We start from the raw sequence: 20,773 nt of genomic DNA, 5'->3' as shown, positions 1-20,773 counted from the left end.
CTGTCTCTCTGTCTCTGTCTCTCTCTGTCTCTCTGTCTCTCTCTGTGTCTCTGTCTCTGTCTCTGTCTCTCTCTGTGTGTCTCTGTCTCTCTCTCTCTCTCTCTCTCTCTCTCTCTCTCTCTCTCTCTCTCTCTCTCTCTCTCTGCCGCACTTGGCACTGTTCACCGTGTGCATAGCAACCATCGGCCTGTACGGCTGGGGTATGTCTGCCTCATTTCCCCACTGTCCAGCAGGTTACACTTATCCCTTCTGCTGTGCCAGCATTCAGTGTCTTCATCATGCATTGGGTTTAGCTCCATGGAGAGCATGCACCAGCTCTCTTTCCATGGCTGGATGGAACTTAAGCTCTGCTGTGAACAGAGCAAAGGTCATTCAGAAAGCAAGAAGAAACGGGTTTGTGTTGAATTCAAGACGCTGCTCTTGGAATGCCACCAGCGTTCGCTCCTCTGATTAGATTACACTCCCAGCGAAAGAGGCAGACCGTCCCAAGCCGTCACTTGATGACCTCCCAATGAATGCCTTGACTGGGAGAAACACAGAGCTATCTCTCCCAAGAAACCAACCACTGCTTCCTCTTTCCTGTTTTGAACATGAAGGCTTTTTTTTTTTAATGTATTGTGTGAGTACAATATGTAGGGCATAGTCTTTGGCATCACATAAATATTTACTTAATATTTAAAACTCACCGTCATGAAGCATTTGTTCACATGAAAAGAGCATCATCCACTTTCCTCATGGCAAACAAGAGGTACCACTGCTCTCGTGCTTCAGGGCTTCATTTTGTTCTGTATGTTTTTTTTTTCCATCTGTGTGACGTTGGAGTTTTGTTTTAGCCTAGGAAGTCCATATACCCCCAAACCAGGGAACTACTGAAAGACAAATGAACTCCCTAAGAGGTTGAGCTCTGGCATTCCTCGGGTCCCAGCATGACTTGGTACCCATTCCTTGACATCTGACAAGGACAACTTAATGAAGTTTTGTTTAGCTCAAAGTTTAACAGAGAAACAGCCATCGTGGTGGGGAGGCATGGCAGTTGGAAGCATGTGGCGATTATGTCACATCCACGGTTACGAATCAGCTGAGCCCCTGTACTCAACTTATGCTCTCCTTTTTATTTAATCTCGGACCCCAGCCTATGAGATGGCATCATCTAGATTCAGGGTGGGTTATCCCCCCTCAGGTAAACCTCAATGGAGTAACCCTCACAGATACATCTAGAGATGTGTCTCCCAGGTGACTCTAGATCCAGTGAGGTTGATGAGATGAAGCTTCACAGCCCTGCTCTTTCCAGTCCAGTGTCTGAGCTGGTGGTGGTGTCTCCCTCTCTCTTGATAGGTGAAAAAACAGAAACCTAAAGAGAGTCATAATTTGTATAGAAATTTCAAGTTTGCAACAAAGACAAGAATCTGGCCTATCCCCTGAAATCTACTTCAATTATACTGCAAAAGGGGAGTCAATGGAGAGAACTCAGTAAGAGACCTGCTTGAAGAACAGCTCCTGTATGCCTCAGGGATAATCCTATAGTGAGCAATAACAGCAGTGCCCTGTGTTGATGATTCAGGCAAGAGTCCACCCTTGAATTGGGCAGTCCCTCCCACACACAACCTGGAAGCACCCTGGAATCCATAGCCTGACACAGTGAATTTCCTGTTGGGGTTTCATAAAGTGAAAAACATCTCTGGAAGACAAATGTTGAGGATGCCATGACCTAACCCGAGAGGCACTATTCAGTTCTGTCTGCTTTCGTATGGAAAGAGATGTGGCTGGCTAGTGAGAGGACAATGAAGATGTGAATCCTTCAATGGCCCGCCTGCCACAAAGAACAGTATGGTGTTTGGTGGCAGGCCTGCCTCTTCATGAGTCTCCAAGTATTCATAGAGTCTTTTCTAGGAAGAAAGATCATCCCTCTCACCAAAGAAAGGAAACCAAGTAAATTTATTTGCACAGAGTAATAGCTGCATAGTGTGTAATCTTTTTTAGTTCTTGGTATCACCTGCTTGCAGCCTCTTATCAATGTTTTTCCATGTCTGGGCTGCATAATATTTGCTGGTGTAAGAGGTTCCAGGAGTTTGAAATTTATGGACTAATTGGAGGACATAAAACATGAGCCTGGAATGTACTGAGGTTTGGGTTCTCACAGATCTCATCCCTGTTCAGCTTGTGCCTTTTGTGGGTTCTTGTTTTATTATACCAGTCTGGTTCTCTACTTCCATAGACAGTTTCACAAAACAGTCTTCTTAAGTGCTAGCTTTCCCCTAATTTTTGGGGACCCTTTCTATTGTTTGTTTTTTTTTACTCTTTTGGGGGGCCTGCCACCCAGCTCCCAAATAAATCACATATAGAAGTTTATTCTTAATTATAAATGTCCAGCCTTAGCTTGGCTTGTTTCTTGAAAGCTTTTCTTAACTTCAAATTATCCCATCTGTCTTTGGCCTCAGAGCTTTTATCTTTCTCTATTCCTGTATACCTTTTCTTTCCTTCTTACTCTGTGTCTGGCTATGTAGCTGGGTGGCTGGCCCCTGATGTCCTCCTCCTCCTTCTCTGGCTACTTCTCTCCTCCCAGATTTCTTCTTCTATTTATTCTCTCTGCCTGCCATCCCTGCCTATCCTTTCTCCTGCCTTGCTGTTGGCTGTTCATCTCTTTATTAGATGTTTTAGGCAGCACAGTAACACAGCTTCACAGAGTTAAACAAATGCAACATGAACAAAATTAACACACCTTTAAATACTGTTCTACAACACCTTTCTGCTGTGTGGCATATATAGTCATAAATGAGACATCTGATAACTGCCTGGGTCCACTAGGGACAGTCACACCAGCTGAGTATGGCACAGTGTATCCAGAGACAGCAGTGAGCATCCTCCAGAGAGCTAAAGGTGTAAAGGGACACCTCGTGTAACTTGTCAGTTTCCCAGGCTAGAAGCCTGGGGATGTTTTTACTCTGTGTGTCACTCCTGAGCATATTGACTTTTCCTGGATACCAGAAATTCCACTGTGACTCTGGCTGGTAACTGAACAGGTATGGAACAGGCAGGTAACAGAAGCCGACTTCCTGTTTGACTTTGCCCTCTTGTGGCCAGGCACAGTAGTGCACACCTGTGATCTACTCTGAAGGATGAAGGATTGTGCATTCAAAGCCACCCTGGACTACAGAGCAATTCCAGAACTGCTATGAGCTCCATAGCAAGACCCTCCCTGTGTGTTAGTGAGTGGATGGAGCAAAGAATGGACAAATGGATGGATATGAAATTTGTTCTCTCCCCTACTCTCTCTCTCCAGATCCCTTTCTTCTGTTCACATCAGGGAGGCCGCCAAACACTAGGAAGCCATTGTATTACTTGATGATTTAGGCATAGAAAAAACCTTGAAGGGGTACCAGAGAGCAATTTTTAAAAAAGATCATCCAGTTATTTCTCCTTGTTGACCAATGTAGCCATGTGGTAGGGGACATCTGTAGTTGATGATTAGATAGCTTTTGTTAGTATTCAGTCATTTACTTCAGAGCTAATCCCTAAGGAATTGCCAGGTCAAATCTCTTTGTGAATCTGTTTTTTAATATTCTGATATTGCTTTCTCAAAACGTATGTCGTCTGCCATTTCCATGAGTAAATCAGTTTGCTCCTAGCTTGCCAATAACAAATAACAGCATTTTAAAATAAATTTGTTTGCTTTATTAGGCATGAAATGGTATATCTATGGTGTAGCAATAACGTTCTGTTTTGCATTTAAAAAATTCCTAGTAAAAGTGTGTGTTTTGTTTCTCCTGCAAATATTTTACATTTACATTTTGAGAAGTTCACACGGGAGTTCTGTATTGACATCCTCTCCAGTCCTCTTCCTTCCCACTCATGTTCTCTCTCAAGGTTGCAAGCTCTTCTTCTTTAATTAGTAATACCACACACCAGATGTGTGTGTAGTATTAGAGCCGACCCCGTGGGGTTGGATAACCTCTCAGGGAGCTTGTCACTGGAGCAGACTGATTCTCCATCACAGAGCAGCCATTATTGTCGGCAGCTCTCCATCTAGGGGTGAGGCCTTGTAAGATTTCCCTCATCTGTATTAGAATATCTGCTGGTGTTATCGTTGTTTAGATTGACCATCTTGCTATGATTGCATAGGTACAGCTGCCTATAATGTGGTGAAGACACTGTCTCACAGCAGACTCACTGTCTCAAAAACACAAAAACAAAAAAGGGGAAATGTCTTTTTCCCCCTTGGGAAATAAAGGCTGACATATTTAGGAATGAAATGTCACTATGTTTACAACTTCTAAATGGTTCAGCAGATTATATGTGCTGTATATCTCAGTACATCACTATGTTAATTATGTGTACTGTAAGATGTAATATTAATATACCATATACGAATGCATGTATACCCCTCTTATATACCTGACACACATCACACACATATAGACACACATATATAAAATACATCTGTTTTATGAGACTTTTCCTGGAGAGGCATAAATAAACACCCCAGAGAGAGAACCAATCACTGACCAAAGTAAGGAGTACCTAATTGAATATGGTGAGGGGTTACTTACAAGAGTAGAAATCACTTAAAAACAGTTACATCACCAAAGCCCACCACAGCATGGGTCATGGCTCACAAAAACTGGAACCCTGAAACTCACCTCATAACTTACAGGCAGCCTGAGAAGTTGGAGGGTGCCTTTTTCAGGCAGCTCAGTTGGTCTGAACAAACTTTCAGGCAGCTGCTCTGATATGAGGACATCTCTCACTTCCATAAGTTTGGGGAAGGATGATCTTAGTGTATTTGTTCAGTTTCAGGGACTTTCTGAAGCTTTTGAATTGTTTATTTCCTTAACAAGCTTCCCTGCAGGAATGTTTTACCTCTCCTTAGAACATCCTGCACTCTGTGTGTGTGTGTGTGTGTGTGTGTGTGTGTGTGTGTACGTGAGAGAGAGAGAGAGAGAGAGAGAGAGAGAGAGAGAGAGAGAGAGAGAGAGAGAGAATATATCTCACTATGCAGCCTTGGCTTGTCAGAAGTTCATTGTGTAGCTATATAGACCAGACTGGCCTTGAACTCATAAAGATCCTCCTGTCTCAGCCTCTTAAATGAATGAGCAAACACATCTGGCTAAACATCCTGTATCTTAATGGGCTTCCCTTCCAGATAAAAGGTTTTCTCTCAGAGAAAATTGATACACAATAGCACCACCCCTACCATGGGAGCCATAGTTTATTTTTATTTATTTTTGTGATAACCCTTAATATAAGATCCACACTCTTGGTAAGTGTTTCAGTATATAAAACAATATTGTGAACAAGAGGATCATGCTGTTGAGCAGACATTGAGAACCTAACCTGCCTTGAACCTTGGTGGTACTAATAGCACTCTGATTCTGCTTCCTTCCAGGCTTAGGAAACCCCCATTTCTGCTCTCTGCTTCTCTAAGTTTTTTTTTGTTTTTGTTTTTGTTTTTTTTTTTTTTTACTATGGATGAGCCTTTGTGTTTGTGGTGTCATGGAGTATGCGTTCTATGATTGGCTTGTTTAGCTTATCATGGTCTCCTCCATGCCTTTTGTCTCGAATGGCAGAATTACCTTTTCTGTATGATCCTATAAACATGCCTTTATGGGTTTATCACATTTCTCCATAGTGGCTCAATCATCAGTGGACATGTAGGTTGCATCTCTGTCTTGGCTATTGCAGACAATGCTTACATCAAAGCTGGGAAAGCAGACATGGCTTCAGAATCCTGGTTTCAGTTCTCTGGGGTGTAGATCCAGAACTGGGGGACACTGGGTCATCCAGCAGTCATTTTAAAGTTTTTGAGGGATTTCCTTATTGTTTTCTGTAGTTGCTGCCCAAATTTACAGCCCTACCAGGAGCGCAGAGAGTTCCTTTTCTTTTTCTGTGACCTTGACAACACTATTGATTTGGAATTTTTGAATTTGTTTGTTTGTAACCATCTTATAGCAGACCTAATGTAACTGTGGTTTTAACATGCACAGCTCTGATATTTAGTGATAATAGACATCTTATTTTATGTAGCTACTGAGCGGTTGTATGACTTCTTTGGAGAACTGCTTGTGCAGTTCCCCTGCCTGGTTTTAGACTGAGTTATTTGGCTTTTGCTACTGAGTTGTAGGTGTTTCTTCTAGAACTTGGACATTCACAGTTTATCAGGTCTGTATTTTGTGGTTATTTTTCCTCTGTTCTGCAGGTTACCTTTTCATTCCATTGGTGGTTTCTTTTTCTGTGAGGGTTTCTAGTCTCATTTAGCCCCAATTGTCTATTTTTTTCTCTTGTTGGCTTTTTGGTGTCATATCCAAGAAATCGCTGCCCAGATCAAATGCTAAGGAGCTTTCTCTCATGTTTTCTCTATTTGTATTAATTCCTTGGGAATTTCATAGAATGTATTTTGGTCATATTCACCCCCACCCCTCCCCTTAACTCCTTCCAGATCTACTTCCTCCTCACTGACACCCCCAACTTTGTGTTCTCTGTTTTGTTTTAATAGCTCAAGTCCAATTTATGCTGTCCATATACTTCTAGGTGTGAGGCCATCCACTGGTGTATGGTTCACCTACCAGATCCACAGCCCTAAATAAAACTGCACCCCTCCTCAGAAACCATCAACTGTCCATAGATCTCCTTACCCTCTTCCTTCTCCGTGCTAGATCTTGTGGCTTGATCTGTACAACTCTGATGCAGACAACCACAGGTGCCCTGAGTTTCAGTGCCACAGTTCTGTAATGCCCAGAAGACACTGTTTGTCCCTTGTCATCCCCAACCTCGGGCTCTTACAGTAGTCTTTCTGTCCCTTCTTCTGAGACGGCTCACTGAGCTTTGAGGGGAGAATAATATAGATACCCCATCGAAGGCTGAGCACGCCACTGACAGTGTTTCCTTCTCTGTGTGACATGATCAAGCTATTTCATGTATTTACCACATTACTCTTTAGTTGCTCAATCATGAATGGACAGGTAGGTCAAGTCTCTGTCTTGGCTGTTGTAAGCAACGCTACAGCAAGCCCAGGAGAGCAGACATCACTTCAAAAGCCTGACTTTCAGTTCTCTGGGGTGTAGATCCAGAGCTGGGGGTGCTGGGTCATCCAGCAGTTCTCCTTTGAAGGTTTTGGGGGGATTTCCTTCCTACTTCAGACAACACAAAGGTAGCCATCAGCTCAATTCTAGGAGGAAGCCTCCAGTTCAGCTCTACCTTGATGTCTTGCAAGGAAAGTATACAATGTCTTCGGCAAGAAAGTCCTATCAACTCGTGCTTGTGAGCAACCAAGAAGAAAAGAAAGAGCCTCTGACCTCCCTGACCAACAACTCTTGAACTCATAAACTTTCCGATACTGGAATTTTTGTTTAATAACCCGTAGTTTCAGGAGTAGCATTGTCTAGCCATTCATAACACATGCCCCCACCCCCAGTGTCAACTTTTTTAATTAGCTTACAAAATAGTAGGTTTTCACGTGGCTTTGTCATACATCCTTCATGCTGGTTAACTCTTGGACCCTCTTCCCTTGCCCCCAGCCTCACACTTGACTCTCAGCTTAAGCTTCTCCCCCCACTTTGCCCCCTCTGCTTTAATACAGCCCATGTTCTACCGTCCCTCCTCCTGGAAGACATCCCCCATATGCAATGGCATCTTTCTAGTTTCCTGACTTCTACAGGTGCTCCATGTTGAACAGGGTTTCACTTTGTAACCCAAGCTGGCCTTGAACTTACATCAATCTTCTTGCCTCTGCCTCCTAGGTTATAGAATTACAGGTGTGAGCCTCCAAGGCCTATTATCTCCCCATATATTGACACAAAACCTAGCTTAAAAGGCAAGGCAGATATGTTCAGGGGCTGAAGTAATAGAAATATATGAGCAAGTTCCATTCAGACAGACCCCAGTGTTCCGGAGTGACCCTTGGCTGTCACCTTTACCTACACAGACATCTCCCTTCCACTTAATCTGCATGATTATAACATCCTACCAGCATCCATGACCCCTCCTAGGGGTATCTGAAAATAAACACAATTGACTTCGTTGGTTGCCATATTGCCCCCTCTATATCAGAGCAAGCACAGTTTGGGGCATTTGGTTGGACTACAAATCATCTCTGCCAGAAGCTGAATGGTGAAGCTCACAGGGATAGTCTGTCACAGTTAGAGTTCCTTTGAGAAAATGAGATTGGACTTCTCACCATTTTAACTGAAAAACAGAGTTTTCCTGGATACAAACAACTGGCAGACTTGCAAATCTGGTTGCATCTTAAATGTATTATGAGCTGATTGACTACCTTAGTGTATTCTGTGATGAGTTTTATGAAAGTGAAGAGTTGTGGTTTTTGTTTGTTTTGTTTTGGCAGAAACAATCTCCATCCTGTGATGCCAAGATTGGGGTTAGATTGTGTAGGTCAGATCTGTAACAAGTAATTCCTGCCACATAGATTCAATTTTCAGTTACTTACTTTCTTCTTATAAAAAAAAAAAAAACACTAAGGAATGCTCAGGGCTACTGAGATGCCTCCGTGAGTAAAGGAGCCTGATGTCAAGTCTGACAACATGAGTCCTAACCCCAGGCCCTGTGTGGTGGAAGGAGAGAACCAACTCCTGAAAGTTGCCCTCTGATCTCCACGTGCACACTGTGACTATGAGTTGTTCCTGTGAGACCTGGTCAGTGGACTAAAGACCCTGCATGTGGCAGGGTAGGAAATGACAGTCTCTCTATACTCAGGAGGGAGTTGGTGTCATGGGACATTTTGAAGCAATAGTCACCAGTTAACAAGGAATCCCAGGGAATCGGAAGAGCAGGAGGTAGAATTGTGTCAGGCAGACCTCCATCTTCATCATCTAGGGATGTGTTAGTTCTGCAGCCTGGGAGCCTTAAAACACAGGCTCCCAGTAAGCAGCAGCCAGGGCTACCTGGGCGCTACAGCTCCCTCAGCAGCACACCTGGGTGTTTGTTTCCTGGGATGACCATTTCTCTCCTCTTCAGTGGCCCAACTAGATGCTCTTCCGTTGGTGCTCCTGAGCTTTGGAGGAGCCCTCTGCTTTCACGGTGTTACCCCTCCCTCCCTCCTTTTGACCTTTGAGAAGGAGCGACTGTTCTCATCTGAGGATGAGGGAGAAGGAAGAAGTTAGGTTTATTAGACAGCTATTACTCAGAGCCAGGCAGTGACTAGGGGGGTTCCCAGCACCAGCCTTCCATCTACCCCATGTACTCAGCAGTGTGGCCCCCATTTATTGAAAGAGGTGCCTGCAGAGACCCGTGGCAATAGATATGACTCTTATTTGTCCAAGTTCACAACCACCTGAAAGTTTGCTAAGATTTGAACGGGAAGAAACACTTTGACCCCCTTGATCCTCAAAACGTGTAGGTTGGGCAAAGAGGGCATCAAGGAATGGGACAGCTGGAAGAAGAGTCTGGATTGGGACGGACTCTGAGGATGCAGGCAGACGTGAGAAGATGTATGGATCTGTCTGTCCCCGCCCCAGGATGCTCACTTCCTCCAGCCAAGCGCTGAAACACCTCAGAACCCTCAGCCCTCTGGCAGCAGAAAGGCTGCCTCCCGCCCGACTCACCCCTACCCGAAGGTCAGTGTTGAGGTGCACTAACCCACATGGTCTCCTTTCTGCTTGTGTCTTTCTGCAGCCCCTAAAGACAATGAAGAACGAGTGTTCAGGGAGCGTATGCGGCCAAGGAAGCGGCAAGGGGCTGTCAGGCGCAGGGTCCACCAGGTCAATGGCCATAAGTTCATGGCCACCTACCTTCGGCAGCCCACCTACTGCTCCCACTGCCGAGATTTCATCTGGTAAGTTCCTCCATCTGAAACCTGATTATAGCCTCTCTGTGGTGAGAAGGATTAGGCGTAGGATGGGAGACAATGAACCTCAATCAAAAGTACTAATGTGAATGAAAGAGGTTTTCTAGTGCACTGTGGTGGTATTGTGTTCCCTGAAATATTGTGTATTCCCCAAAATAAACTTATCTGGGGTCAGAGAACAGGACGGCCACAAAACTAAACATGAAGATAGGCAGTGGTAGCACACGCCTTTAATCCTAGCATTTCAGAGACAGAAATACCTCTGGATCTCTGAGTTCAAGGCCACATTAGAAACAGCCAGGCATGGTGACACATGCCTTTAATCCCAGAAATCCAGCCTTTAATCTCAGGGAGTGACGGCAGAAAGCAGAAAGAGTATATAAGGCATGAAGACCAGAAACTAGTAGCATTTGGCTGGTTAAGCATTTGGCTGGTTAAGCTTTTAGGCTTTGTAGCAGCACAGTTCAGTTGAGATCCATTCTGGATGAGGACTCAGAGGCTTCCAGTCTGAGGAAACAAGACCAGCTGAGGAACTGGCGAGGTGCGGTAGCTGTGGCTTGTTCTGCTTTTCTGATCTTGCAGCAGTCACCCCAATAACTGGCCTCGGGTTTGATTTTATTAATAAGAACCTTAATAATACTACAGTGCACACCTTTGATTCCAGCACCTGAGAAGCAGAAACAGGCAGATCTATGAACTGTGGACCAGCCTGGTCTACATTAGCAGTTCCAGGTCATGGAGAGCTACACAGTATGACCAGAGGGAGATAGGGAGAGGAGGAAAAGGGGGAAGAGGAGAGAGAGAAAAGAAAGGAGAGAGAAGAGGGAGAGAGGAGAGAGATTTTTTCCCATGAAAGCAAATAATAAATGAAATAATGTTCTTCCAGACAGAAGCATTATATTTCAATTTGAAACAAAGGAGAAACTCCTCTAATAAAAGTCCAAGTGTGCTGTATATTATTAGTCTTTGGCGCTCCATCTGTAGTAATTTTGCCATCTTTTTTAAGAACTCTGATTTTAAAGTTTAAAAGACAGAGCTCAGTAAGGAAAGAGTATTGCTTTCCTTGAGCATCATCCCAGTGTGAAGCTGACATCATCAGCCTTGGAGAATTTGACAATAACAGTAAAGGTTTCCTTAATAAAGCAGCTGGCACAAGGGTACAAGATTTAAGTGTTTCACAGGAGTTAGATTCTGGTTTAAAAAAAATGAATTTTACTGTGCATATTAAAGAATAAGAAGAAGCAGACTTTATGGCATATTCTCTGAGGTCTTTGAAGCTGGAATAGAAATCAATGCACTTGGATCCAGTGAGGAGAGCTAATGGGGCCAAGTTCCCATATGAACATCTGCATCAGGCTTCTGAGGGAATATTGGGTTCTAGAAGGCATTGGGGTCACTCTTCGTAGAAAGCAAGTCACTGAGGTTGGTATGACATAGCTCAGACAAACCCACCTGAAGCAGAAGCAGTTGTATCCCCCAGATGGCTCCTTGCCATGTCTCAGCTCTGTTGTTCCTGTTTGGGTTATGAGGTGAGCGGCTGGTCTTACTGGCTGAATCGTCCTGTTGGCCTGTTGGGAATAGCCCAAGCTCTAGTTCCTGGGAATGGCCCAGTTGACTTGTGGCTCCTTCTTCAGGCCTGAGAACTGTAGGACCCTCTGCAACATGTCCATATATCCAAGCAGGAGTCTCAGTGTGAACCTAGCCAGCACACCTGTGAGTTCCAGGTACACTGAGGACAGGGACATGGCTGGCTGGGTTTGACTGTTTCCAGGCTAACTAACCTTGCCAGGGGAACCTTGCTGTGGCCGTGGAAGGAACCTCTGACTGGTGACTAGTTCAACCATCTGGAGTCCTCAGTCCTAACTGTAGACTGCCCATAATTCTTGAACATGTTTTGGAATACTAAGGGTGTATGCCATCAATGGCAGGCCTTATCTACCATCACAGAGCCCTCTTTGGGGATGCCCTGGTTCTAGGAGTTGAGGAATGCCCTTTTTATCCATGAGGAGGGAAATGTTTTAATTGACTGGCTTCTATCCAGAGCAAGCAGGCTCAAATTTGTAGATTTTTAGAACACTGCTACCCCCACTGGTATGAGTGTTTGTACAAGAAACCAAATCCCAATGCAGGCAGGCCTTGTCCCTGCCCCACAAGTGAGGCTGTCCCTGTGGCCTTCTGGAAGGTATTTTTAACCCTCCAAGTGGTAGTGGAGTCACACCGCTCAGCAGACTCCACAGGACTCAGTACAGCATGGATAGCACCAGAATTGGGGGGCTTTATCTATTTACTCTCTGACCTAGTAAAACTCCATCTTCTTCCTTTCAGGGGTGTCATAGGAAAACAGGGGTACCAGTGTCAAGGTAAGTGGCATTTTATGAGCTTAGCTTTTGGAACCTGTGGTGAGAGTAAGATTCTAAGCCCTTCTGGAAGGTTCTTGCTAGGTTAGGCCGAGTCTTTGGGCAGTTCCATTGTTCTCCCTCTCCAAGAAGTGTGACCCCTCTACTTTGTCTCTGCCCAGCCATCAGTCCCACATACATGCATGATATGTACCACAGAAGCACGGCCCATCTCCTGGCACCCCAGTGAGTGCCCACCCCCCCAGCACTTTGGCTGCAGTAGGAGATGATGATAATGCTTTGATTTTTTTTTCCCCTAGTAGATGTAACACTTCAATTAGAGGCTGGCTGGAGTCTGCTGTCTTGCTTGGGTCTAAGTGTTCTCCCTGTTCCCTCTTCTCAGGCTCTCCAAAGGCACTCTCTTCCTGGCTTGTTACTAGCCCTGTGTGGCTCTTGATGATTCTCTTTGTGTGATTTTTGACTCTGGAGTCCTTATTAAACCTTTACAGCTCACTTGAGGTGTTGACAATTGCATTTCTCTAGTTAATGGGCTACAAATGCAGTGTCAGGTTGTACTGGTAGACGGAGGTGAAACGTGGTCATTTTGAGACTTCCCTCTAGTCAGAGCTGGGAGGCTATGCTGTCCCCCTTAAGAGTCTAACTTCAAGCAGACCTTGGGGGTGTTTCTGCTAATGGTTGCTATGATTTGGGGTAGTTTGTGTGCAGACAGTTACCCCCTTAACTACTGATGATCCGTTAGCTAGCTCCTTAACACCGCCCAATGACCTTGCAGTTAGAACTATGGGCCACTAAGTTTTGTGGACTTAGCAAATTCGATGGAAATTTTTAAGTTGGGTACCTGGTGATCATAAGGTGGGCATTTTTTAAGCCCAAGAACTCCCGTATGATATGCTCCAGTCCTGACCCCAAATAAATAGTCATTGTGACATGGGCCTGAGTGGAAAATGGGGATCAGTACAGAACCTTTAATAGAGAGGGCTCAGTGGAGAGCTGGGCAGAAGGGTGGTCCCTGGCCTTGGCAGATGACAGCTGGAAAGCTGAGCGGCCTTCTCAGGGCTCCCAGCGCCCTCCAAGCACCACGTCCATTCCTTCTTTGGGGCATTTAGGAAGCCCCGTGGTCCTGTGGTGGAGTGTTTTGAAACACTGTATTAAAGGCTTGACGAGAGGGTTAGATTAGATTAGGACATTGTCTCCACCAAGACCTGATTAAATCTCGGGTGCAATCTTGCTTCCTCACTCAGGCTTCCCATGTCTTTATCATTTGCAGTTTGCACTTGCGTTGTCCACAAGCGATGTCATGAGCTCATTATTACGAAGTGTGCCGGGCTAAAGAAACAGGAAATCCCTGACGAGGTAAATATTTACAACACTGGGATTCTGCGCTTTCTTCCTTACCAGCCTCTCCCTTCTCTGCCCTTGATGTGGTTTCAAGGAAACCTTATCACTGTGAGATCCTGTGGTTGTCTTCATTGTACTGAGCAAAAATGAAGGGTGGCCACTGCCTGCCAGCTTGAAACACCATCTATTGAATAAACACAACTCTACGTCAATTTTACCAGAGTGAAGTAGGAGCCTAGAGGCCAAGACCATGAGGGAAATGTGGAAATTTACTTAATTATTAATGTATTTTCAAGACAGGATTTTACTGTGTAGCGCCGGCTGTCTTGGAACTCACTATGTAGACTAGACTGGTCTCGAACTCACAGAAATCTACCTGCCTCTGCCTCCGGAGTGCTGGGGTTAAAGGCATATACTACTATTCCTGGCTTTAAAATGTGGAGTCTTGTTTCATTATGTCATTGGGACACAGAAATGGTGCAGGTAGTAAACAAAGAGAAGCAACACATAGCAGGAGCCATACCTTAATGAGATAATAGAAGTGGAAACAGAGTGGAATGAACAGCCCAAGAAGTACTTAGGAGAGAAACTGGCATAATGTCACTGCGTACCTACCATGCCCTCGCTCAGAAGCACTTTAACATACATTATTTAACCCCATAGCAACTTTAAGGAAGTCTTCATCTGAGCACAGAGAGACTAGGAGCACCAAAGTGGCCATAAAACTTAGCCAAGACACTTAGCTACTACGAGAAAGAGCCTAGCTACTATGAGAAAGAGCCGTGTTCTAACCCAGGTGGAATGTCTTAGAGTTTGAGCCTTGACTCCCTGTCTCTTAAGCTTAGAAATCAGTGTCAGACTGGCTCCCCCCCCCCCCCACAGTGCTATGGGGATGTGAAATTCCACAAGGGAGCCAGGCTTCCTCTAGGAAGCAGGATAGTGGTACCACTGGTAGACTCGAAGACCTTTCTGAGGGAGATGGCAGCTGTGATGGTGAGAACAGAGGTGGCCCGTGTCTGGACAGTGAGTTTCAAAGGTATGCTTTCAATTCCAGGTGCAGTAAGTACTGCATAACCATAAGTCACTAGGATCAGGCCAGAGGAACCCGGGAGGACTGGGTACCTTGGTTTAGAATGAAGTAATCTTATAATCTGAGTTCCCCAAAGTGATTTACAGAGTCCTTCTACCCACTTCTCACCTATGAGTCTGCTCTTGCTTTGGGGCCTCTGAAAGCAGCAAGGAGCAGGGCTTAGATGGTGCAGTCTGTGCTCCTGAGGATAAACTGAGACCAAATCCCCACAGCTGTTTGCAGGAGGTCTGCTGTCCTAGTTAAATGTGACAAACCGGGGACCAGGGACTGGACTATAGCTTAGTTGGTAGAGTGTTTGTCTAGCATGCAGAAGGCCTCAGGTTCAATCCCTGGCGTCACAGCTACCAAACATGGTGCGTGCCTATAATCCCAGCACTAGGAAGAGGCAGTCAGGAGGACAGAAGTTCAGGGTCGTTCTTGGCTGCATGCCAAGTTCAAGGCCAGCCTGAGATATGTGAGACCCTGTTCTAAGGAAGGAAAAATAAAGTCCAACCCAGCAGCTGGCTCTCCTGACCCTTGATCTAGGATATTAACCTACAGGACATTGTTTCTGCCCTTACTTTCACAAGATGATGGAGAGGGAGATAGTACATTTTCTGCTCGACTTCCTTCCCGAGGACATTCCGTTGACTATTTACTAGGCACTTCCTGTGTGGCAGGCATTGTGCCCCATCCAGTGGAAGCAAAGAGCACATAAACCCAGACTTCATGGTTCTCACAGGTCTCATCATCTGGGAACCTCAGGTTTCTGAAGACTTCCCTCACTTCCTGGAAGGGAAATGTCCCATAAGACTGTGGGCTTTGCAGAGTAGTGAGCTGAGATTGGAAGCACACAGTTCCCATGTAATCTGGGACCCGGTGCTTCCTTCTATTTTTCCTGACAGATTGAGCAGTGATGTCTCCAACAAGGCATGCTCTTAAATGTGGCCTGTGTCCCCAGAAATGAATGGCCAGAGTCTCAAGAATGGGGTTTCTTGTATGGTGGAGTGCATTGCCCATCCTGGTGTCCCCATCACTGTCTCGTGTGTTCTTGAGGCCACCATCCTCTTGGGGTCATTGAGTACCTTTCTGTTGGGCAACTAGTCTTTGAGTCCATCCCTTTGAGTCACTTCAATGGATGTAATGGATGTATATGCACACATCTGCATGCTCACCACAAACACTTGCAGTGTCTTTTGCTAAAACGTGCTCTATGTTAATAGCAAGCTTGAAGCCAGCTTGGGCCACATAGGAAGACTCCATCTCAAACAAAAACAAACGGCTCTGATGATGGGCTTCTTGGACCTTTTCTTTCCCACCATGAGCAGCTGCTTGTCCGTGTCTAACAGTCTGCATGACCCTTGTTGTGGTAAACAAGAACACCCTGTCTCTGTGTCCTTTCCTTTAATCTTCCAATTCTCTCTCTGCTCTGTTCCTCTTCTGTTTTCTCTGAGAATGCTGCTCATGTGTACTCCACAGTAGGAGTGTGTGTGTGTGTGTGTGTGTGTGTGTTGTCTTTGTGTGTGCTCTTCTGGTATGATCTTGCATGTGTCTCTCATCATCTTCTCACTGTTCTCTGTACCTTGGAGTCTTTGTTGTTCCCAACTGAGATTCCTTCAGCTGTCTCCAAGCCCACAATGGCCTCCTGATCACCTGGGCCCAGCTTCCCCACCTCTTCACCTTAGTCTGTCATTCCTATCTGTATTCAGTTATTCCTGGTAGGCTGCTTCTCTTCTCATTATGTGTCCGCCGTGTTTTCAGAACTGTAGGAACAGAGTGGGCACAGTGACCTCATCCCTCCTTAGGAGTCAGAAAGGGAGGTGTCTGATAACTGTAAGGTGAGTGGGCACAGTTGTTCTCAATAAACCTAGAGAATGTGTACTCGGACAGAACTCTAATGGCCCATGTATGAAGAAGATATTAGTAGCATTCTGGCTGCATGGGAGGCCTGGCCATTTCTGAGAGTGGGGTAACAGTGAACTCCACAGGCATGGCTTTGCTATTCAACCATAATCAGTGTCTGTACTCAGCTCTCTCAACTCCTGAGTCCTCCAAGGGGACCTTTCCACTCCACATTCAGCTGCTGATCCAAGGTACACTACACACTGTCCCCTCCCTGATTCTTCTTCCTTCTAATGGTTCCCTACTCTGTCTGGGAAGGGCTCGTTTATGTGGCTGCTTCCCCAGGCAGGCAAGGAGTAGCTCTAGAAGGTTCTGAGATGACCCAGGAAAGTAGACTCTGCCGATTTGATCAGTGACTCTTGGCTGTGTAGAACCCTTCGTGTGCCATCTCTTCCCCCCATTATTTCACTGACCCTCCCTCCTAGGACAAGCGGGGCAAGGAGAATGGCTTTATTTTCCAGATGAAAATCTGAGGTCCCAGGAAACCTGAGTGAGGCCTCAGTAGAGGTTGGTTGGTGGAGCTCAGCCCACATACCAGACACCTCAGTTTCTGCCCACGTTCTCCCTGTCTATCCTGTGTAGTTAGAGTTTTCCTGCCTGGCCCAGTCAGGACAAATCTCTCTTACCCGCCAGTCCCACAGTCGCTCAGACCTAACCAAGAAAGCATACAGAAACTTACATTGTTTAGAAACTGTATGGCCGTGGCAGGCTGCTTGTTATCTACTTCTTCTATCTTAAATTAACCCATTTCTGTTAGTCTGTACTTTGCCACATGACTTGTGGCTTACCAGTGTCTTTACATGTTGATTTTCATGGCAGTGGCTGGCGGTGTCTCTCTCCAATCTCCTACTTCCCAGAATTTTCTTCTCTCTTGTCCCGCCTATACTTCCTGCCTGGCCACTGGCCAATCAGAACTTTATTTACACAGAGCGATATCCACAGCAATCCTGACCTTCCCCTTTCACTAATGGCCAAGTAGCAGGAGGGTAGATTAGAGCCCCAAGTTCTAGGACAGAAGCCTGTCTTTGCATCTGTTGGACTTATAGGTGTGTTTCTGAATCCCACACTGCTTTCAATTCCTAGTAAGTGGAGTTGAGGAAACATAGCCCACTCCATATGGTGGTGGTAGAGTTGAAGACAATGGTGCCCACCTGTGGCCACCGTTCTATCAGGCATCTTCATCTTCCATACCGTTCTGCGGTCATGAGTTACTTTATGGGATGCTCAGATGCTAGAAGCTTCTCTCTCCCCAGCTTGACCTCTGTGCACAAAGCAGTGGTGACAGCACACAGTGACATCTTGTGAGTAACTTAAGTGTGAGGTGCTCACGGCAAAATGTGTGTTGTGGTTGTGTAGAGGGCTGACATCTTGGAGGGGCATGCGTGGGAAGCAGTCTCCTCTCACCTGTGAATTAGGACAACTTTGAAAGTGAAAGCTGGGCTGGAGGAGAGGTTCCCTTCAGGGGCCTGCAATGACATGTGCCTTCAGCAAAAGGATTCTCTAAGAATCCATTTAGGAATCCAGGGAGCAGTGAGCTTCCTAGAGGAGCTGCGTGCTGATGCTGTGTCTTCCTGGATGCTGATGCTGTCTGTGTCTTCCTGGGTGCTGATGCTGTGTCTTCTTGGATGCTGATTCTGTGTCTTCCTGAGTGCTGATGCTGTGTCTTCCTATCCCTGCAGGTGGGCTCCCAACGGTTCAGTGTCAACATGCCCCACAAGTTCGGGATCCACAACTACAAAGTCCCCACATTCTGTGACCACTGTGGGTCCCTACTCTGGGGCCTCTTGCGACAGGGCCTGCAGTGTAAAGGTGAGTCTCTTCGTGACCCTGCAGCCCAGTACCTACATGCCCTCCTTTTTGTAAAAACAATATGTCCGTATAGCATTACTTTCCAAAGTGGATTCCAGATTTGGCTGTAGTGTTAACCCTTGATAAGCCATTGTCTCCTGACTGTATCCCTTTTAAGACCTCTCTTTGAAACGAGGGGCCATGAGTGTGGAGGAAACATGACTAGGAAGATGTGGCTGTGCCTCATAAAGTGGCTAGCACTTTACCTGGGAAAAACAAAATAGAAGGTTTAAAGAAAAGAGGCAGTGGACCAGAAGGGAGGGCATATTTTTAGAGTTGGATTCTTGAAGGAACTGGTATAAACTGCTTTTCTCTCTCCAGCCTTTGTCCCGAGTTGACTCTTAGAGAAAATCATGCTAGGTCATTGTAACCTAAGATGTCTGACTGATCATCTATGCGTTGTACATAGATGGCCACATCTGCATGGCAGAAACCAAGGCTCACAAATGAAGTAACCTGTACACAGCCCACAGCTTATTAACAGAACTGGACCCTTGACCTTTGCATCTCAGATTCCTCTCTGTGCTCCTGCTATGCCAACTGCAAACTATCTGTTCCATTGAGTGGCCCCAGTGATGACACATGAGTGTGAGATGTGGGAACTTATTCAAAGTCTAGTTGTATATGGTCCAGTGTGCCCACAGTGTTAAGCAACCATGAACAAAGCAAGCCATTTTCATGGAGAGTATTTTTAAATTACATTTTATTTTTGTCTTGATTATATTAATAAATAATAACCAATTTTTTAAAAGAGCATAAAGAAATAGAGTATGGACACACTGATCATTGAAGGGATGTCACTGAGATGTTATAGACATTGCAGTTGAAATAAAGAAGAGAAGAACAAGACATTGAGGATGAATTTGTTGTCTAGAGTGACTAGAACAGCTGGGAGAATAATGGAACAGTCTCCAGAATGGGAGCCATGGGAGGGAGGTCAGGGCTGGGGGCAAAATGATCAATTTGAGTTGGGCCTGGGTTGTCCTTGAGGAGCAGGGCCCTGGAATGTGGAGCTACCTCATTGCTGGCCGTTCCCATTGAAACCCAGGGAGTGGATGGGGGTTAGCATTTCCAGTGATCAGTAGGAGTAGCTATAGAGATGATGTCATCCTCTGGCTGAGGACCTCAGGTGTGAGGAGAGGAGTCAAAGATGGACCTTTCAGGGCCCGGGGTGCTGGATTCTAGCATAAGCCTGCAAAGGCAACAGGAGGAAGGATCACGAGGAGAGCAGAGAAAGTCACAAAGTCGGAGGGAGACACACACAGCCCCACACACACACAATCCCCCCACACCCCCCCCATACACACACAACCCCCCCACAGCCCCCCATATACACACAGCCCCCCACAGCTCCCCATACACACACAGCCCCCCATACACACACAGTCCCCCTCACACACAACCCCCCCCACACAGCCCCCCCATACACACACAGCCTCCCACAGCCCCCATACACACCCACAGCTCCCCCCCCACACCCCCACAGCCTCACATACACACACAGCCCCACCATACACACACAGCCCCCCCATATACACACAGTCCCCCCCACAACCCCCCATACACACACAGTCCCCCCACAGCTCCCCCCCACTAGGAGAAAGCTGGGAGAATGAAAATGAATGTCCTCAAGATTGTATCTAAGGTCAGACATGAAACATGAGCTCCTAACGAGAAAGCTCTTGCCCACCACAGGAGGGACAGTGGATTGGTACCTTAAGTGCAGTGGGCCAAAATGAGAGCATAGGGCCAGTGTTTTCAGAATGGCTTACACCCATTGAGTGACTGAGGAGACAGAAAAGAGAGGAGACTTTCACTGAAGCCAGTGACCCATGTGGGCCCCCATGGAGACTGGTGTAGTTGGAATTTTCTTTGGGTCACCAACCAGCTCCCAAATAAAGACACAGAGACTTATTGTTAGTTACGAAAGCTCAGCCTTTAGCTCTTATAACTCAATTTAACCTGTTTCTATTCATCTACATTTTGCCTCAGGGCTTTTTACCTTTCTTTCATTCTGTGTGTCCTGCTTTCCTATTTCCTCCATGTCTGGCTGTCTGGCTGGCCCTTGGCTCTCCCTCTCTCCCTCTGTCTCCCTCTGCCTCTGTTGAGCTTAGATTTCTCCTCCTACTTCTTTCTGCCTGGAAGCCCCACCTATTCTGCCTGCCTAGCTATCAGATTTTCAGCTTTTTATTAGACCAATCAGATGCCTTAGGCAGGCAAGGTCAACAAATGCAACACATCTTTACATAGTTAAACAAATATTTCGTAAACAAATGCAACACATCTTTACATAGTTAAACAAATATTTCGTAAACAAATGCAACACACCTTTCCATAGTTAAACTAATAATCCACAACAGCCTGATCCTGCTTCTTGCCCTGCTCTCCTTCTCAGCAGGCTCGGCCAGGTTTTCACCATTGTAGGCATGCTGGTGGGCTATCCTAGGCTAGAGCTCAGCTCCTCTG

The 20,773-nt window shown here is 45.8% G+C and overlaps 1 protein-coding gene across 2 annotated transcripts in view; it reads left to right on the top strand.

Moving 5' to 3' along the window:
• Prkce (protein kinase C epsilon) overlaps positions 1-20,773 on the top strand; it is a 485,801-nt gene that overhangs the window by 285,685 nt on the left and 179,343 nt on the right. For both annotated transcript variants that reach the window (XM_036170614.1, XM_036170615.1), the window contains exons 3-6: positions 9,622-9,781; positions 12,119-12,153; positions 13,418-13,503; positions 18,139-18,268. In XM_036170614.1, coding sequence (XP_036026507.1) covers positions 9,622-9,781; positions 12,119-12,153; positions 13,418-13,503; positions 18,139-18,268 — 411 coding nt within the window. The remainder of the gene's footprint in view (positions 1-9,621; positions 9,782-12,118; positions 12,154-13,417; positions 13,504-18,138; positions 18,269-20,773) is intronic.

Source organism: Onychomys torridus, chromosome 21 (genome assembly GCF_903995425.1).
Source record: "Onychomys torridus chromosome 21, mOncTor1.1, whole genome shotgun sequence".
NCBI classification, from domain to species: Eukaryota; Metazoa; Chordata; class Mammalia; order Rodentia; family Cricetidae; genus Onychomys; species Onychomys torridus.
The sequence above is the reverse complement of the archived record's forward strand: the minus strand, read 5'-3'. Positions and strand labels throughout refer to the sequence as shown.